At 36.8% G+C, this 20,766-nt stretch overlaps 2 protein-coding genes across 2 annotated transcripts in view; both read right to left on the bottom strand.

The window, feature by feature from the left end:
* Positions 1-5,310, bottom strand: part of Tk (Tachykinin) — a 271,387-nt gene extending 266,077 nt beyond the window's left edge. Inside the window, exon 1 of the mRNA XM_074143714.1 lies at positions 5,218-5,310. Within this exon, the coding sequence (XP_073999815.1) occupies positions 5,218-5,300 (83 nt within the window). The 5' untranslated portion in view covers positions 5,301-5,310. The remainder of the gene's footprint in view (positions 1-5,217) is intronic.
* A 4,853-nt stretch (positions 5,311-10,163) lies between these two features.
* LOC141462117 (cytochrome P450 4g15-like) lies at positions 10,164-19,670 on the bottom strand. The gene is made up of 13 exons (XM_074143719.1): positions 19,512-19,670; positions 19,258-19,422; positions 17,380-17,492; positions 16,044-16,134; positions 15,723-15,905; positions 15,288-15,357; positions 14,052-14,178; positions 12,900-13,068; positions 11,768-11,877; positions 11,474-11,542; positions 11,233-11,401; positions 10,938-11,123; positions 10,164-10,626 (listed from the first exon to the last, which is right to left on the bottom strand). The coding sequence occupies exons 2-13, from the start codon at positions 19,418-19,420 to the stop codon at positions 10,448-10,450; spliced, it is 1,629 nt and encodes a 542-aa protein (XP_073999820.1). The 5' UTR covers positions 19,421-19,422; positions 19,512-19,670; the 3' UTR covers positions 10,164-10,447.
* Positions 19,671-20,766: the final 1,096 nt, after the last annotated feature.

Here is a 20,766-nt window from a genome sequence, read left to right as displayed (position 1 = left end):
CACTGCTGGCTATTTTGGATAAATCAACGATATTATCCTACACTGCTGACCTAACCTCATTAATTAATCAAAATATTAATATGTGAGCAATTTGCCGAGATGTAAATCTTATTACTGTATCAATCATAAGTGTAATAATTTAATTAAGTAGATTAGATAAAACAATTTGAATGTTCCTTTGATATTACTCCTGTATTGCTAATAAAAAAAGGTAGGATATTCCTTTTCAGGTTATGGAATGAATAGAGAATATCTAAGGTGTAAATCAGCACCACTTGATGAAATCTTTTATCTTCCTTTTCATTTTAGTTTTAGAAAATGTAACTGCGATTAGAAGTGTTATTTCTCGGCACAGTTTCCTGTTCTATGTACACACTCATATCTAGGCCATTGTTAAACACATTTTGTTTTGTCGCAGTATTTGCAGTGGAAAATCAATTCCTAACATTTGAATGGATGGCAATCACAATGTTCTTGCAGACATAGAGATACCTCGGTGAAGCGGGGAGAAGGAAATAAGAAATGAGGTAAAGAAAGGGAGAGGATAAGGCGGCGAGATAAGAACGAACAGGATTATATGGAGCAGTCGGATTCAGATATCATTACGGGAACGAGTCGCAGAAATAGAAGCGACACGGCGCTAATGTAACCTCCATGGTAAGGTGCATCAAGTTCCGCCACCAGCTCAGCCTTCAGCAGCGTGCAGCTCATGTTTGAATATCCGGAAGATAGCGTCTTCTGTCCAGCATGATCGGTCTGCTGAGCCACCGTTACTTTATCAGAAATGCCTTCAGATTTTCTGTTTCGATAACATCGGCCATATTACCTGTCAGACCGGCCGAGAAAATAAAATAAAACTTAATAGTTTATTTTCAAAGTATAATCCGCGGTTACTAATCACTTTAACCCGTCTTCGAGCCAGGAATTCAATTCCTCTTTGGTAACACGGAGTTCTTTTGACACCAAAGAATTCAATGCCAAGGGTTGTCATTCCCCTCAACTATGGTACATGTTTACACCTACAAATAAGCCAAGGATCGGACAAGTGCTTGTGCAGAAGAGCAATGGGCTCGTAGGCTGAGAGTATGGCGATTTTGAAGGAAGTCTGACATAGTGTTGCACAATCAGGCGGTAGTAGAATTTATTTCTTTTCAACTGAAATTCGGCCAGAACAGCATGGAGGATATACCCTTAATTGTACTGAATAGAGTTCAGATGTGATTCTCGTTCGCCGGAAACCAAGTAAGAGAGCGCCAACAGTACACTCCCTACCCTCCTCGCACTTGTTCGGATATCAGCTTCCTTTAAAACCACTGCCCTAAGAGATTATGGACGCCTTGACTTTGCCTAGATCTCAAGGTCCATATCTCGATCTCGGGCAGTTTTAAGCTGATACTGCATGAATTTAAGAAGGTAGTCTAAGTTACCACCAACATTACGAATTTCTCAGCAGTAGAGCCATTTTTAGAATAACTTTAATTCACCCATTTTATTGTGCCTTAAATCAACTTAAATGACTTAGATGGTGGAAAGTGGACGACCAAAGTTCAACATCAATAATAGCTTTTAATAAACGCAGTACTTTTTAAAAATAAATTATTCTTATTACAGAATTATATAAATTAATAAATAATAAATTTTATTTAGTATTTTTTAGTTCACTTAATTTCCTCAAATTTCTTTCTTTAAAATTTCTGTACTTAAATGGGTGAAAGAAGAAGAGTGTCCAATTTATATTTCAGATCTCCTACTTCTTCTCCAACCAAAGAACTAGTAGAGGTCATCATGTTTTCAAGTATTTACTCCATTTCTAAATTAAAATTGCAAAAGTAGAATATCACTAGTCTTAAACTATTAAAACAAAGACCTGAATTGTAAAAACCGAACACATTGATAAGAGAAATAGTACCTGTTTTTTAATCAAGGTATAAAATCTTAATGAGGTAGGATAGTTAGCATGGATCTAATCTGATCGGAGGAGCGCAATCGCAGATCAGTATTTATTTAAAATTGAGCAAAGTGAGAGAGAGGTTCTGTAATGTAATTCTATAAAATTAAATCTAATAGGGGATGTCCAGGGACAGACAGAGCAGAAGAAACATCGCCAGCAGCCAGCAGCCTGTACCGCCCCCGCTTGGCATTCCTACTGGACTGATAACAATTATTCGGAGAAGGTTCGCCCATGAAATGATTGTTTCACTAAATCAAGGTGGAAGGTTCTCGGCCGGGGGCATAGTGATAACCGTTCCATCAATGATATGTTTTTATTCTGTTTGCACAGGTTGGTACTTCTGCTTTGAGTACACGCGCTGTGCGATAAATTGGTTGAAATTGCCGCAAGGACTGCAGACCATATCCATTTCAAATTGTTTTGGAATATTTCTTCATTCAATTGCAATATTCATTTAGAAGTTATTTATTTTGATTGAGATCGTCAACAACTGAGATCCTGGAGTCAGCTGCTGGTCTTTGGAAAGTGTTCCCTCGCAGCAGACACCATTGTACAAAAGCGACAGCTGTAGAGGCAAGAACAAGACAAAACAAACTTTCAAGGAAAACCTAATGATGGAAAATATTAATAAATACCAAGAAAACGGGGGAAAAATTATAACCATCGCAAAGTATCCGGACTGCCGTAAACAATAAATTATTTACACTTAATCTAACCTGCCGTTATTTGAAATCTGGAATTTGACCAGAATGTTAATTGTCTTCCATAAGTATACACGTAGAGAAAAATAGGAAGGCTCCATACCCTGTCTGTAGTCAACTCAGAAATTTGGTACTTACAAACATTGTCATCAGGAATATTGCAATGAATGGTACTTCGGAGGAAACCCTTCTCCACTTCTTTGGATCATCGCTTTTCTCGGAGAAAGAACTCATAGACCATCATGTTCCTCGTAGTTCATGTAGTACTTATTTTACAAGAAAGGGTTAAATTTCTTCTTAAAATTTCGAGTTTATAACATACATTTATTACACTTAATTGAAACATTTTTATAAAACTATTCGTTTTAGAGTTCTGAAGAATGATGCAGGGTAAGTTAAAAATGTATTTCTAAATTTCACTTAATAGCGCGTGTAATGTGAAACATATCCGAACTTTTCACAATCACACTTTCAAAAAGAAGTATAATTTACAAGTGTGATCAATTTTGGAAAGAGAATTTGGATGATTTTGGTAAGACCACAGACGTCGATGCACCAGAAAGAGGTGAGAAAAATACCCAAAAAGATTAAGACAATACAAATAAAAAGAAAACAATTTTAGTTAAGAAACGAATTTAGGTATTTAGACCTAATATTTAAGTCAGCCTCACTTTATTTAAGCATCATAAATCATTAGATGATTGGAAGATCAAATATTCATAGCATCTAATAATTGACTTGTAATATTGGCATCACTATATTTGATGACCCACAAACTTCACAGATGAAATATAATTTTTACTGCAATAGTGCACTAAGTGATGTATGCCATGGCATCGTTAACAGTACGTTAGTTAGGTTTTTTAGTTTTTTAAGGAGATCCGTTAGATAAGAGTGAAGTGCAACATCGGAGAGAATCACTGCCCAAAATTTCTTTGCTGGCACTCTGCACCAGTATATATAGCCAATATTAACCATATAAGGAATTCCTATCTAATGTCTAGAAAACATATTTCAAAATTAAGAGCTGAAATCTTTGGTATTAAAATAGAGTTTCTATTTGAAATCTTAAAAGTTTAAACGAATGACTTCATCAAGAAATGGAAATGTACTGCAACACGAACTAATACAAAGAATCGAACTTGAAAAACATATCCTAGTTGCATGGCCATCAGCAAAGAAGGGAAGTATATTACCGAGAGAAAAAGGGCGAAAAGACATGCAGACACGGGGCGCTAAGATTGGTAATTCTCGCCCAGATTGCTGCGATAACTGACCAACACTGGGCACAGCACTTTCCGGAATGGCACATCTTGATGTTTGTTACATGAATTTGTTTACTTCTGTAGTCCATGTTCTGCCCAGCAATTGGAATGAAGATTTGTGTCCGGTTACGGACAGAGTTTCTGCGACAAGGGAACGTCCTTTATAGAACGGTGGCCGGCAGTGCTTTAAAAAAGGCTGGACGCCAATTATTTTAGATTCGAATTACTCTAAATTAAAAAAAAAATTTTTTTGGTGCAAAGTTGGCCAAGCAAGAACAACACAAGTGGCAAGGAAAGGCTGTACACCGGAATATTTTGTTCAGCATCCTGGTCTACAATTGGATCAAAATTACAAGATCTAATCTTCTCTACATCTCTACCAAAACGTAACATCTCCTAATTGGGTCTAGAAGGAAAATGGTATTATATTTCTGAGGAGAAATACGAAATATGCAATTTAAAAAATGTTTAAAAGAAGGGAAGGGGGAAACAAATGCCAGAAGAACATTCAACAGAATATTTTAATTTCAAACAAAAAAGAAACGAACCAAATTTAGCAGCGGAAAAATTGAAAAGTTTGGAAAGCGCATTCATTAAGGGGGAGGAATTGAAGGAAAACATTTTTATTATTTTGGCGGCAGGAAACTACCTAACAGTCCGAATTTTCTATTGTTTCCAAGATTAATTATCTGGATTAATTTTCATTTTAAAACTGTTGAGTATAATGTTTCATTTAAAGATCACATTTCTTGAAATTTCTAAAGTGCAGTGGAATGGAGTTGGACGAAACTCAAAAGAAATCATACATCGAATGGAGCAACAAAACCTAAATCGACGTAGTAGAATATTTTGAATAAATAAAACTAAAATATCGAAGTATTTAATCAAATAATGAATTGTGCATTGCTTAGTGTAGGCCGAAGACAGCCGTCTGTTTGAATTCGTCATTGAGTGTTCGTCGTACGATGTTTGTCACTTCGCTAGTTTGTGAAGTGAAGAGGAGGCAGGTCGGGCTCTACAGACCCTCTGCCTCGACCTCACGGCTTCAACTGCTTCCTTGGGCTACTCTAGTCGACAATAGTTTTTTATTTTTTATTTTTTTTTATTTACTCATCATTTTCGTTTGATTTTATTTTTAGAAATTTTATTTTAAAAAAATCTTAAAACTAACGAAAGGTAATTAAAAATTTGAGTAAAAGTGGGAAGAAATAGAGGATTGTTGAGAGATGAGGATACAGTCTAAGTGAGAATATCGTGAGTACGAGTAAAACTGAAGGAGAGATATAAGAGCTGTACTCACCTGGAGTGGCTCAGGCTGGACAGGTTGTGAGCGAATGGAGGCGAGCTGCGAGCTGAGACGGCGAGTCTGCATGCGCCGCGCATTTCCACTACCCCCCCCCCCGCTAACTCCCCCCTACACCCTGCTCCCTCTGATAGGTTTCTCTGTGTAGCAGTGTTCGCGACCATTCACTGCCCTACCAATGCAAATATTGTCCTCTCAAACCCCAGTTATCTATCACACACTATCACATTAGGCCTCCTCACTGTATCACCCTTAGAAAAAAGTTGGTGGTACTATCGGCATGTGTTAGTAGTTCAAAACAATAATACTACCTGCTGGCTTCCTTTTACCTGTCTAACTTATACGTAGATGCAATGATCTGTGTACTCATAATTTTGTGTTACCGCTATTTAAGCAAAGAATATTTTTAAAACTGTTTTGTTAAAAATAAAAAATAGAGAAAAATGGCATCCGCTCAACTATCTACTGTTTAAATTTAATATTCCAGCTTGATAATATTGGTAAGGTTTTGGGCGGTTGTCGATATAGGAGGAGTAAATGAAGGCTGGGTTTGCAAGTGAGAGATCCCCGGTTCGAATCCTGTGTATGACTACTTTTTATTTGTTAGAAAAAAATGTTTTTAGTGAAGAAAGTACTTCCGTCCCCGTTCACGACACGTAATGGGTAGCTGAACGCTGAGCCCTCTCTGACTAAAAACACACAATTTGAAACAAACTACTTTTTCGAATTTGGTCAGCTGAAACGGATATTGGCGGTGAAAACCCAAAGTCTGCGGGATCGCCACCTTGGATACTTCAGCTCCAATAGAAGCGGAAGAAGTGTCCGTCCGAACTATCATTTTGGCAATGAGTAAACCTTCATTTTGGTAAAAGCTGTAACCATTTCCTCCATTCTTCTTTTGATGTCAGTTTGCCAAGTTTTCTTGTTTTTCTTGATCTTTCCCGCCGATGAACTTTATTATTAAAATGGAATCATACAATGGCTGAGGGCCTTATTAGTGATGCGAAATACTTTGGATCGTCTGGATTACGACGATTTTTGCCTGGGCAAAAATTTAAATATCTTCCGACAGAAACATCCCTTCTACATACCAGAAGGGTATTTTTTCTTTGACCCAAGTTCGAGAGGAAGGAGTAAGGTGAACACTCAAGAAGTTCCCAACCCTTCGTAGTTCTGGAATGGCGTTCAGTTAGCTACCTTGTGCAGTCCTAATTACTGAAGCAGCCCTAAATATGTATAAAGTAGAGCCTGGTAATAGCCCGCACGGTGGTAAGCCGAGGTAATAGCTTCAGGTAAATAATTCATGTTTGAAGGAGGGCCCTACGGATTGTGCTAAGAGAGCCCTTCTTAAACATTCATCGCAGTTTGATCCCCTTTACGACATTATGAAGACAGCTGGCGCTACCTACTTACCTGCAACGAAAGCTCATCCCTCCTCCCACAATGCATTCTCAAATATTCTCACTTATATATAAATATCTACGAGTATGTGAGAATCACTTATATAATATATATACTCGTATATTAATTACGTTATCTGTAGTAAGACGAAGTCGTGCCTGCAGATATTTCTTACACTATTTTGTTCTTTGTTTTATAAATGACCATTTTATTGTTATTTCCTATTTTTAAATAACGTATGTAGAGAGTGTCGTTGATTGCTGGTGAAAAGTAGAATTTTTGTAATTTGAAACGTTGGGAAAATTTTTTGAAGTGAATTAGCTGCGGTACAAATTGGCGATTTTCTTTTTTTCAAAAACAATCTTCCGTGAAGTTTAGGCGATCATTGCTAGATGTCAGAAAGAACTGCAACATTAAGAGCAAAAGGTGTGTGTAGTTTCGGTTATTTGGTTTGGTGGCTCGAGCTGTCATTGATGGCGTGAAGTGGCGTGGAAATCGAGAAAAGCAGTGCCTCCTTGATGGCACTAATTTCATCTTTTAATTAATACAAGTTAGTAGAGAGCTGGTGTAATTCAGTTTGCTTCCGACTACAGATTAAAAATGTAATGAAAAGAAAGTGAAGTAATGGAGGGGCGTTATCTAGAGGCTGTAAATGGCGAGCACCTGGCGGCTAAAGAACGTCACCTACGCACCACCACCATCCTGTCTTAATGGATAACAGCATAAGTAGCCACTCGGCAACCACTCTCAACGGCACACACTTGTTCCTCCTACAAACTGTATAGTCTCTTAAAAGGAAGATTTTAAAATAAACAGGGCGTAAAGTTGGCTCAGTTGTGCAGCGTTTTGCCCCCTGCAATAACACACTCCTCGGTCACGTGTTTCACTTGGCCTTGGAATATTCCACTTTTCATAAAAACTTTTACAAAAAGAAGTGATAACAGACTGGGCAACTGAAGCGCCCGTCACAGCGCTTCAATAGGCTTCATCTTACTAATTTCATTATATACTCACAAGAGATATTTCCTATTTAATAGCCTGTTTCCTTTCCCTAACTTTTTTTCAAAACTATGGATATAGGTTTTTCATTGGACAACTCAATCAGTGGTTGGGCTTGAAGCCCCCCTGACAAAACAGGCGATTACTTACTTCCGTTATTGTTCTTCAATTTGTCAATCAATTCCAACGCTTCGTTCTAGATTTCAGCTGTGAAATCCATGCTCATATTAGAATTTTCCTAGCGTATTCGTCGGAAAATATCTTCAGCTACGTGCGATTTATATTTCTCCCATAACTCTGTTGGAGATAATGGAGAGCAGGCGGTCAATATGATTGTACAAACTAAGCACGAATTTGATGTGGACGTGGATTTTTTACCTTTTTTCTGAATCTCTAGAAACAAAACCAACCGAACTAATGTGAATAATATACGCTCGTCCTAAAAATACAATGTTCGAAACCGAAATTGAGGAAATTCCATCAAAATTAATGATGATTTTGTATTTACCTTTATTTCTAAAGCAGTACTTGCGAGCCGGCCTATTGTGTATACATTGGCCTGTTTCTAACATTGTAGAAAAAGAAGAAGAATGTATTTGCTTTTTTAAAAATACAAGTAGTTATAAAAGCATGAGCTCAGCGCGTGAAACTAACACAAAACACGTGATAAACAGACAAACCAGCTCAAAACCAACAATAATTTTCTTTTCTTTCTATCATTAAATAGAATAAAAAAAAGAATAGATAAAAAATTATTAAACAGAATATTAAATCATTAAACAGATGAATAAACAAACCAGATCCTAACAAAATAATAAAATGTTTCTTCATATTTTACAATCACAATAAAAAACTAAATTAAATTTTACATGGAGTAACATAACATGGAGTAATTCCATAACATTAACTTGGGTACTTCTCGAAGATTTGCCAACAGTAGGTTAGAGTCCTACATTCTGCAAATTGAAACAAGAAAAATTGTGGGAATTGGAAGTGGAATATAACTGTAATGGCCAGTTTGAGAGGGAAATTCACTTGAAGAAATCTTAGGAATTTAGGCAACCAGAAACGCAACCAGCTGACAGCGGGCGGCTTTGCGTCACAGCGGGAATGATGTGCAGCTCCGCCGAGAGCTCTCCCTTCATTACTAGCGTACCCACTCCATTACCTGACCTAGAGCTCACTCAATTACCGACTTTAATTGCCTCGACGACACTTTTCCTAACCTCGTTCTAAGTGTCATTAGACCGCTCGCAGTTAACTCGGCAAGCCACCACCATCCATCCTCTTCACACCTCAATAATTACTTCAATTTGGCTTCATAACATTAAGCACTCCTTCTTCACACCAGAACGTTGATAAAAATGTGCGAAAGAACTCAGAATCCTCAAGTTTACTTTGTTCAAGAACTTCCGGTGGCAAAGCTTCAGAAATATTTGAACTTTCTGCCAATTTTCGTTATCTAGTTATCACACACACACACACACACACACACACACACACACACACACACACACACACACACACACACACACACACACACATACACATATACACACACACACACAAACAAACCAATTTGTAAATTCGCTTTTTCGGACTTCGAACAGGATGTTTCCGGTGAAATATCAAAATAGGAAGTCGGCACCATTGCCAATATCTCCTCGTATGAGGAAGTGAAAAATATAATTTGAACCCTCACAAGTCTTCCTTTTACCATATCAATAAAACTATTATTTTTTGAACTGCCTACTATATACTGTAGAATTTATGTACAACTGACGGGTACGTATTCGTTTCTATTCAGGATATCCTGCAGTAGTTACCTTACAAATCCGTTTCCAAAACAAAACTTGTTTAAACTTAATTTTAATAATTAGAACTTAATATTCGATCTGATTTTTAACTAAATGAACAACCTCTACTTCTTATGGAAATTACCTTTTCCTTTATTGTGAATCTTTCACTCAAAGTTCTAAGGCAGAATATTTCTAAAAAGTAAAGTAAAGTAATCGCCTATTTTTTCAGGCGGGGCTTAACGTCCATCTACCATTTACTAGGTGTCGTGGACGGAGACGAATAGCAAACGTACTTTACTATTTCTCATTTAACCATTAAATAAAATCCAAGGCCAAGACCGGGAATCGAACCCAGCAACACAATGCATATTATCTTTGCAGGTCTCGCCTCTTAACCAGCTCGGCTACCGTGGCGCCTATGGAATATTTCTATAATTGTTCCATTCCCTGGTTTATGTTGGACTGAGTTCGAGAATTTTCGCTTTGTTTCTATGGCAACTGCAATATTATGCAGTAATTTGAGAAACTTTGCAGTTATTTGAGGAACTTTGAAGTATTTTAATTTTTTTTTTTGTACTTTTCCTTTCAAAAAAGTAATTGGTAGTTTTGTTTTATCTTACTGCCTTTATGACTATTACTTTACTTTGTCTTCATCTTCAACATGTTCAGGGAAGATTCTAGACAGAGCAACATTATCTGCGATGAAAATCAACATGGACTGAGCTTTTTGACAACGTGCAAAATCGAGCCAAATATTTATTGTTATCTTACAGAACGTTTTACAATAAATAATCACTATATTACAACATTAGAAACAGAATATTTACTAAGCATTTGTTAATTAATATTCGTAACTTCACAAAATGAGATAGACAATAAGAGTAGGATAGATGTTCAATAATAAATAATTACTTTCCAATTAATTAAATCACATCAGTTCAGCCAATTGAAGTAATTGGATTGAGAGGGAAAAGCAATGCCAAACTGCTGACGACCACAATTTGGTTCAAGAAAACTGAATGTGCCCATTAAATTGGCACCTTTCTTGTATTCCTACATTCCAATGAAATTTCAAATCCGTCAGTTCTTTTCAGGATGATATCGCCTTGAAGTTTCCACTCCTTGGTTGCTTTGCCAGGTTTCACTTTGAATTTTCTTAAAATGTTTGCCAATAAAATTTTAAGTTTCAGCATAGCATATTTACGACCTGCAAATAAAATCAGTGTTTTTAAAGAAATGAAAAACTGTTAGGACCATCTTGGCCTTCATGGACGAAGTAGAGAAACTGATTTGGCGCAAGCTTCATTTTGTGTCTTTTGTTTTAGTTTTTTAAAGACAAATGCTGTTACTTATCTGCTGTGCAATCTATTAAAGCAATAACATTTATTGAACTGTAATTAAATTTGGAAATAAAATTCCTAATTCAAAATCAAAACTTTCAAAAATGTGGTAGGAAATTTGTAATTCTGCATTTTTTAAGAGAAATGACAATCGAACATATGGTCTAGGCACACTTACCGACACAGCTTCTAGGTCCGGCGCTGAACGGGATGTAAGCATAATAATGTCTGGACGACGAGTTCTCTGGCAAAAATCTGTCGGGATCGAATTCCTCTGGATTGGGATAGATGTCAGGCCTGCGATGTAGCTTGAATGTGGGAATTAGAACAGAACAACCGGCTGGTATGGACAGATCCCTGGAAGCTGTCAACATTCTGATCAATGAATCCATACATACAATTCTTGCACAGTAATACATCAATACAGTATTGGAACTGCTGAGAAAGGAATAAAAATCTCATTTCCGGGATACCTAATTTAATTTCCTGCTCGATTTCCCGGCCGATCACTGGCACCGGAGGGAAGAGCCGCAGAGTTTCCATGATACACCTTTCCAGGTATTTCATCTCGAGGGTGTCTTGGAAAGTGACTGCTCGGTCGGAATTTCCGAAAATGGCGTCAATTTCTTCCAGCACCCGCTCCTGTAAGATCGAACCAGTACAGCAGGAAGCAACGTTTGCTTATCACTTATTCAAGTAAGAGGGAAATATTACCTGGATCTCTTGCCTGGCCGCCATTACGCAAAGGAAGAAGCTGCTGCCCGCTGCCGTTGTGTCGTGCCCCTGCGAGTCAATTCTTTCGTTACTACTAACTAAATACGGCTTCAATCAGAATGCTATATTTTACTATATCATTACAATAGCCACACATGCAGTAAAGGTCGTGCAGTAAAACATTTTTTAAATTAAAATGTGAATTTTTAGCGGAAACTTAATTTCTAAATTAGTCAAAATCGCATCAGCTCTTCTAGGTGAAGTGGGGGAGGGGGCGAATCTGCTGGTGCTCACCTCGAACATGATGGTATTCACTTGGTTCTTGATCTCTTGGTCAGTCAGTCCATCGCCGTTCTGAGCCCTCTCTATCATTGATTCCAAAAAAGGAAGTCTTCTCTTTTCACCTGTCAATATAACAATTTGTTTACTATTATTGTTGTTTTCTCAAAGGTTGCAGACAGCTAGTTTTGAAACAATTACAGACATAATCTGATGTAAAACCACCAATCAGGTTTTATTTATCTGATTTTCAAAATCTAATTTCTTTAAAAGTAATTTGTTATTATTTATTTTTCAGGCGAGTTCTCCGTACAAAGGAGCCTCCATCAAGTCCCTTCAAACTTGGACAACTTTAAAGAGTTTTTCTCAAGGCGAGGGAAGGTCCTCCATAAGTTGGCTCTCTAAGCTAACTTCATAGTGCATCGAAAAACTCCTCAAACGCAAACTGATCATCTGAAGGCAAAAACATGACTCTCTCACATTTAGAAACGAAAGATTTGAATAGCAGCCTCCGATTCCAAAACACGTACCAAAAGTTTTTCACTTTCCCTCCGGAACACTCATTCCAATGCCGTGGAATTAATTACAACGTGGGAATGTGTACTTATGTGGGCATTAAACTGCAATCCCAACGAATAATTCCAGTGAATCGAATCAGCTCAAAGTCTAATTCAGTCTGGAAATTTCCTAGTCAACTAAAATTTGTGGAAGCCATTTAATTAATTTTCCAAATGAGGTAGACATTTCTTTAAAAAAAAACAACAATATTTTTAACATTCTAGCAGTGCTGTTTGGAGCACTATTCATTGATTGATTCATTTTATCTTTAACTTCTATGCTGGAGCTAAAAGGTGTCCAGGATTGGTGTCTGGGACGTGGTGCAGGGATGTGGTATAATTATAACCGTCTACAATGCTGACCAGAAGTCCGCTGCAGCTAATAGTGAGATATTTAGGAGTTGCAACCTTTTAAAGGCCCTTGGCTTCTCACAGAATGCTTCTCTCCTAAAGCATGGAAAGCTTCTTTAGCAAGAAAAGCGTGCTCAAGTGTTTGGGAGTATTCTAGGAAGATCCGGTCAGATCAAATAGCTAATAAACTCAATCTTTCAGTCACTTTTCATTGCGCTTTTCCCATCACCTTCACTAACCAATTTCGTTTTCATCAACATCAAGATCATCCTTGATGCCAGTAGATTTTCCATAAGAGAATTTATCATTGGTAGCCAGTTCTTTGAGGTCCGGAAGTAGGTGTTCTTCTTTTTCCTGGAAGTCGCTCACTTTGTGTTGGTCATAGTCCTCCTTCTTCTTCTTGAACACCTGCAGGTCAAACATCACTTTGTTTTAAATATTAGAAAGGAACAACCTCAACGTCACGCTGCAACCACACCTATTTCAGAATCAAAATCAAAATTTGTAGCCGATAAAAGTGTACTTAATTTTTTATTTAATAAGTCAGGGTATTGAGAAAATTACGGCTTCTTTACGATGGAATTCAGATCCGATCCGAGTGGTGGGTTCCGAGTAGCAGTTCCCTTTAACTCAACATTTACTGTTTCTTTACTTACTGTTTACTGTCATTAATTGCTTTCCAATTAAATCATTAGAACACTAACATATCATAGCTTTATATGAGGCGCCAATCTAAGAGCCTCATACTTAAATGAGATAATTATAAAATTTTATATTATTCATCTTATAGTAGATAACTTTGGGTGAAATGAGGTTGTATTTCAGTATTTGGAGATCTCGCGATTGAGATGATGAGGCACGGGGAATGGTGAGTTGTTGGAATAAGATACGTTCTGGGATGGATGCGAATGACGTGGCAGAGTTTACGTTGGGATGATGTGCTAGAGTTGGTTTAGAGCAGTGGTTCTCAACCGCTGTGCCGCGGCACTTTTTTGCGTGCCACGGAAGTTAGGAACTGTGCAGCTAAATTTTAAAAATGCATACAATAAAAATTATATATTAAATGTAGAAGACGATATGAGAGTAGCATTACCATACGACCAAATATAAACTGTAATTATCATAAAAACATCAAGCTCAAATTTCTCATTAAAAGTATTCTTATTATTAACTAGTAATTAATCCCTTACTAAACATATACTGTTGTTTTTTGTAGTACAATATTATTTTATTTTATATTGAAAATAAACATAAACTATTTTACACAGTGTATTATGGGTAAGTAAAATACTTTTAAACTTATCTGATAGTGAGTGTACTGCCAAATTGCGGAATTGTTAAAAGAGTGCCGCGACAAAAAAAAGTTGAGAATCACTGGTTCAGAGAGTTACCTTATTTGTCAGATTGAAGATGATGCCCAGGTTTCTGTCGTATTCTTTTGCCAAGTTGGTACATCTGAAGATGGAGTCTGGTCTCAGCCACAGTCGAGTCTGACGTGAATGAAGAATGTCGCACATACTGATCGCAGCAGACAATACAAAAATAATTCCAAATGAAGATAACACTAACATAAACTTAAAACCAGGAGGAAGGTCGCAGAGAGGCATTTCCTGTTTTATGTATAACCAGAAAGTATTAGTAGTTCAACATCTTGGTGTTTCGCAAATAGTCCCTGCTAATCAAGGGCACGTATTTCGTTCACAAGCCAACTTTCTTTTATGGTGTAAGTATGTATAATTAAAGAGCTTGGGTTTAAGGTTCGAAGCCAACTGTTGCTCATGAATCAATTTAATAAAAACAAAAAATAGGATTTTTCTGCCCAGAGGATTTGGAAATGAATAACTTTTTTATTTAAAATTATTCATTTCATTTGGATAAAATCACATTCTGAATGAGGCAGTTTCTGAGAATATCTTTCCTACAGACTGGCCTAAAGTACCGCCAGCAAACTTCAAGGGAAAATTATTTCGGATTGTAATTTAATAAACTGAATGCCGTAAATATCGGCAAGAGAGCACCAAACAAACAGTTCTTAGTGGCTACTTTTATGCTACAGAATCGATTCTGTAATGAATGAAAGTTACATTTAGTTGGAGGTATTTGTTTACATCAACACTGGCCCATTTCTGGTAACTGCATTCTTGACAGATCATCCGGGATGGACATTTCTTTCCCAACCGTGAATAAATAACTTCAACTGCATATAAAACTGCCACAGCTTCTTATACAATGTGTGGGAGAAGTTTATAAATAAAAATTTAAAGCCGTAAAGTAAAATATCAGAATCCTTGCACGGAAGTTATAAAAACTTCCAGTAGAATGTGCTAGTTGATAGGGTGCTGGCTACAGTTTTGGCCACTGCTAATGCTTTTTCTCTGGGTCTAGAATATTAGTTTGCCACGAGAGCTGCCAAAGACTGCTCTAAGGATTAATTAACTTTAATTATAATGTTTATTTATTAATCAATTGCTTTTTCTAATACTTCTAGTTATTCTACTTCATTTGTTAATTGGTCAGCTTCTACCAGCAAAAGGAAAAATATGCTAACATTTCCTTATGCAGGAATAATTATAAATTATAATTGAGGTTTGAGATTATGTTAGATGGGTGAGAAGAATGATACTTACTCCATCACTGACAAGGCATATGTGAGGCAGTTGCGGCCCTGGTTCGCCTGCTTCACTCCCATAACCGTCTCTAAAACAAATACATCCACCTGTTAATAGATTTTAAAACTAAAATTGCAATTTGGATTATCTACCCACAGATTAGCCTCCAATAACTTTGTTTTCCAATGGAATATGGAAATTAATTCTGAAGGGTATTTTTGATACTTAGCAGCCATTACATCGAATTGACTCAGAAAATCAAAGGCCAGAGGAAGGAATGAAACCTCAACCACCTCAATCAGCCCACCATCTAGCTTAATTTGGGCTCTTTTAGTAAACTAATTGAAGAGTTGCTTTCATTAAAAATATCTGGTTTGACTCCCCCTGCGTTCAAATGATAATTTCAGTATTGTCAGATTGGTGAAATTGGTACAGCTGGCTGATTTTACTCACCCAGAAGAGTCTCCACCATGCATTCACTCAAGTAATCGTGACAGTCGAAAGATTTGCCGTTCTCTTTAGCCATTCTGTCGATGACGCATTTAGAATTTTTATTGAATTCGTCCATGAACCTCTTTAACACATTTAAATGAAATGTCGGGGCGATCATTTTCCTGTGCGACTTCCACGTATCGCCTGCAAACAAAAAGCAGTGGAAGGAAACACAAGTTGCAACTAGTAAAATCTATTCAAACATGGATAGAATGATGAATAGTTAGCATTCACTCAGTGGGCTACCAGTTGCCCTACTTTCATTTAGGAAACGGAGCTAACCATTGCTGATGAGCAGACCGTTGCCGAACCACGGCTCAAAGAAACTATAGTCCCGCGCTTTCTTCAAGTGCACTGAACTGCTCAGAATTATCTAAACAACAATAAGACTACATTAGCAAATCTGAATGTCTTCACTAATTTCAATTAAACTATATTACACTATTAAGATTAAGAACTCTTGATGTGAGATACAATCAGTAGCGTAGCGTTTATTAGGATAGGCTGTAGCCGGGTGATTATTCATATTATTTTAACACCTATGAATCTCGGATTTATCAATTCCGTGGTCACAAAATACGAGAACGTTTTAGAAGATACCCCATTGTAGATGGACCACTTAAAAATTTTAATTTACCAAAGAATTATGAATAACATTTTTCAACTTCCTATCAGAAAAATAAGAATAGTTGGTTCAAAAGAATTAATTTGTGGAAATGGGGTGAAAATTTGCCAATCAGGTAGTTCCTTAAGAGGAAGATTGCGAGTACTATTTCCTTTTATTGTGGGTGGAGTTTCTATTAAACTGGCATTTCCTTTTCCTTTTCAGTTAAATCCAAGATCTCTATCAGTCGCAATATAATCATTCTGTAAGATAAAGTTTCTTTTCCCCTCTGACCAATATCTCACACATGTTAAAATAATAGAAATTATGCAAAATAAAGCAAGAAAGCAGTGATACGCCAGTCCGTAACTGACAAAACCAACTGTACACAGGATCGTGACCCAGAATTTAAATTAATAAAGTTTCTAAATAAATAAAGTAAAAATAAAATGACGGTGTGATTAAAGCGGTGTGAAATGTATTAGTTATGGAAGCAAAATGTTTTATTTTTCCGAAAAAATATGGTAGACTCAGCAAAGGAGCCCAGAAAGAAGTTACACAGCTGTCTAGATAATATCATCACTTGCTTTGGAGAAGAAGATTGCTGCTAAAGTTTGGTTTGGTAAAGTGTGAGCTGATGTCCTAACATCTTCCTAAGAAGAAAGAAATGACTACTATTGATTGAGAAGTGAGGGTTGAGTCTGATGATGCAAGGAGAAGAGAGAGTGGAGAGTAAAGAGAGTTATCTCTGGTAAAGTGAAAAATGCTGTCAGCGAGACCAGCTGAGTTAAAGTGTGGAGGTGTGACAGGCAGCCACTGAAACCAGTCTTCAAATCGCATGGATAAAATACTGGAATGTTAGAACATTTAGCAGATTATTTTTCGCTTGGTGTCATCAAAACGATAATTCTATAATTTTTAGTTTGACCATTAACAAATTATAATCAAACGCAATAATTGAATCATCTCGTACAGCATCGCAGACAGTGGACCAAACTGACAATAAGGACTTACTTCGATATCTTTCGGGTTGATCAGCGCAATGTACAGTCTGGGGCCCATCCACGCCTTGCCTAAATCCTGATACTCTTCACGGAAACTCATTTCATACAGCGTTTCTAGAATTCCTGCAACAACATCAGGCTTAAATGGCGCTTATAATCAAAATTTTGGTATTAATTTATTCTGCTTCTTAGCAGAAGAAAGCTACAGAAATTTCCAAATGAGTCACTGGGCAGGCTCAGATAGAGGATGAACAATAGACAGCACTTTTTGGACATCTGTTTCAATCCGAAAACCATCAAACGCAATATAAACTTCCTGATAATTTAAGTGATCATGGAAAACATCGCGCTTATCGTCACCGATAGCACAGACAGGAAGATCGTTGTGATGAAAGATGACCTTAGACCTGGAATCACTTCCTGTTAGCTGCCCAAATTTGGATTTGGAATGCCCCCCCCCTTACAAGAAGTGCAGTAACCAAAAATCTGGTGAGAAATCTTTTACCATTGTCTCAAATCACCATTCTCCGGATTCTAATTTATTTCTTTAACAAGACTTTGAATTTTAAGATACAGTTTTTACTCTTCTTAACGTATCCTCGGCAGTAAAATTGCACATTTGCCACCATACCCTCCTCCACCTCAAATAGTCTAAACATCGTCTATACAAGTAGTCTATACAACAATAATCTAATTGTAGTATAAGAATTATTGATTTAAAAGTTATTGATCCACGTACATACATGAGAAAATCGTAGTGGACATTTGCGAAAAATCGTCAGAAAAGTAGAATTTCCTGTTGCTGGACTTGAGTCGCTCTCAGTTACTTTAAACGAAATATGAGAGCTTTCCTCTTTCAACGGGTTTCTCTTTTAGAGATATCCTGTATTCAGTATTCGCACACCCGCAACCCACGTTTAATGATTACTTTTTTGGACTCATGTTGCTCCTCAGACGGATACTACCGGAGTGAACTCGAAGTAGAAAATTGATTATTAGCGCACAACTTTCCTTGCAGAGTGAGAAAGTAGACTCACAGACCTACGAGAAAAGTCTCGAAAATGAAACAAGAGGAAAATCTAAGCCCAAAGTCGGCGTCAATCTTTAACTCTCCGTCATTAGAGAATGTATTCTCCAACTTGGCAGATCACAAATACCTTGAGATACTCAGCAAATCACTTTTAGTGGTTAAACGCCGCAATATCTCACTATTTGTTGGGAATGGCAAAATGCTATAACTTCATTTTTTTCCCAAAGATTTGACAGCTAATTTTAGTAAAGTTTAGGACATGTTGTAGCATGTACGTCGTTAATGATTCTGACCAGTTTCGGATTTTGATTCATCAGTTTTTAGTGAATTTTTACTTCCGCTTGGCGACCCCCGTTCGGACAAAGTGCTCAGTCAAGAAATGTAGTGCGGCCAAAAAGGGGAAAGTCAAATGCTCTGCACCAAACTGATCATAGATTAAATTTAGAAACCAGTCAAAAAAAATAAATAAAATAAACGTATTAAAACGGGTACATTCATACTATCCAGTATGGCAGAGTCAAGCACATTTTAAGCAAAATTGTGTTTGTTTTTTTAAACTTTTTCCGGAGACTTTTTTTCCTGTTTCACTAAGACAGGAAATCTACTAGAAAGATGAAAACAAAATTTTAGAATCCACTTTTAAGGACTCAGAAAGACTAAAAAAGAATATTTCCTAAAAAATCTGTTCCAAAAATTTGAAAAGCTGGCAATAACTTTTTCCTTAAAAAGAAATTCAAAAGCCCCAAGAAGTTTTCTTTTAGTACGGGGAAATAGACCAGTTTTAACGGATGAGAGCTGAGCTGAACGATAAAGTTATGCTAGACATCCTCACTAAGTTAAAGGAAGTGATGCACTTACTGTTAGGACTGACCGCAAACCGCAACATGACGCCAATGAATGGCAGACCATTCTCCCCTGGTATCTTGTCCGCAAGCTCGTACAGTCTTCTCCTGGACATCCTCCAGTTCACGTAGTACACAAGGGCGGCGGTCGCCACCAACAATGAGAGTATCAGCAACATCCCTACGATCAACGTTTCCCAAGTTTATTACATGGTCAAAGCCCTCAGGGCTGTCCATTCTTCATAAAGATTGTTAGTAGAAACCTGTTACCTGTTTGGAGTGACCAGTTTTTTAAATGTGTTTAGAAAGGAGAGATTTATGAAAAAAGATGACTAGCTTTATGCGTTTCTAGATAATGGCGCTGTTATATATAGCTAGTGTATAGCTAGTAATGTCTTGCCGTGGAGGGGACAGACTCCGCTGCGACAAGTAAGTTCTCAGGCTACTCTTCCAATATCCATTGTAATGGATCAAGGTCGCACGCCAAATTGCAAGGGTCAATGGGCCGTCAGAATTTGCTTCTCAAATGACATGCAAATGTAGCAACACTTTACAAACCAATTTTAACAGCCCTAATGTAATGTATACAAACAGCTTTTTGTATTTGGTACTGTTTTGTTCACGTTCTATTCCTAACGAAATAACGCTGATCAAATGAACTGTATGAACTTATCCTGCAGTTATCTAATGCAAATAGATGTTAAAGATCTACTTCTCATCCAGTCATGTAACTCTGTTCTTGAAATAAAAGGACGTCGCCTTGAGAAATGAGCTGGTAAGAATCTATTATTTCATGAGGAACTAACTTCTCTTCTAGGAAGATGGTCCAGTACGTTAAACACCTAAGACTCACGACTTGTATGTCTTGCAGTTTGCTGACTTTGTCCAAAAACTGTTTTTTATCTTCTAGATGTTTCTTAATTCAATTTTATGGGATTATCTCTATGCCTCCACGCACAATAAAACACTTTTTGTAATATAATAGTAATAAAGTAATTAAAAAAAAATGCACAAAAATTCATGCAATGAATCTATATATTCATGAATATGTTGGTTAAACTTAAAGAGAAAACTTTTGCTGAATTAAAATTATATAGGTATATATAAATATATATATAAATTGTTAGTAGAATAATACAGGTATGTACATATATGAATTGGGATGCTATGTGTTTTGGTGATGGAGTGAAAAAAAAATCCGATATTGGAAGAAGAAAAGAGTGCTCGGATGCTGGAACTTATCATCCATCTCATGTCCGTAAATATTCTCCTACCGCAATAAACCTGCCTTCGACACAGAACCTTCACTACTTGTGAAGAAGTAAATTTGAAGGCAAGAAAATTTTAGTTTTCACATAGACCTAAATAGCAAAATATTTAAATTTGGGTAAAAATTATTTAACAAATTTTTGGGAAACTATCAATTTTCCTATTGTATATTATAAATGTGGGTTGAATCGGTTGTTGACATTCCGAGTTGGATGAAAATTGAAAATGAAAAGTCTACTTTTTGGGTACTCAATGT

Source organism: Rhodnius prolixus, unplaced genomic scaffold (genome assembly GCF_049639745.1).
Source record: "Rhodnius prolixus isolate KJV_2025 unplaced genomic scaffold, Rpr scaffold_18, whole genome shotgun sequence".
Taxonomy (NCBI): domain Eukaryota; kingdom Metazoa; phylum Arthropoda; class Insecta; order Hemiptera; family Reduviidae; genus Rhodnius; species Rhodnius prolixus.
This window is presented reverse-complemented; position numbering and strand designations above follow the sequence as displayed.

What these genes read in the sequence shown, in the direction of transcription:
- LOC141462117 (XM_074143719.1), bottom strand. Translation starts at nt 19,420, where the DNA reads ATGTTGCTGATACTCTCATTGTTGGTGGCGACCGCCGCCCTTGTGTAC. An exon ending in TCAACCCGAAAGATATCGAA is followed by an intron (nt 16,135 to 17,379) that starts GTAAGTCCTTAT and finishes ATTGTTGTTTAG; the next exon opens with ATAATTCTGAGCAGTTCAGT. An exon ending in TGTTGATGAAAACGAAATTG is followed by an intron (nt 11,878 to 12,899) that starts GTTAGTGAAGGT and finishes TTATATTGACAG; the next exon opens with GTGAAAAGAGAAGACTTCCT.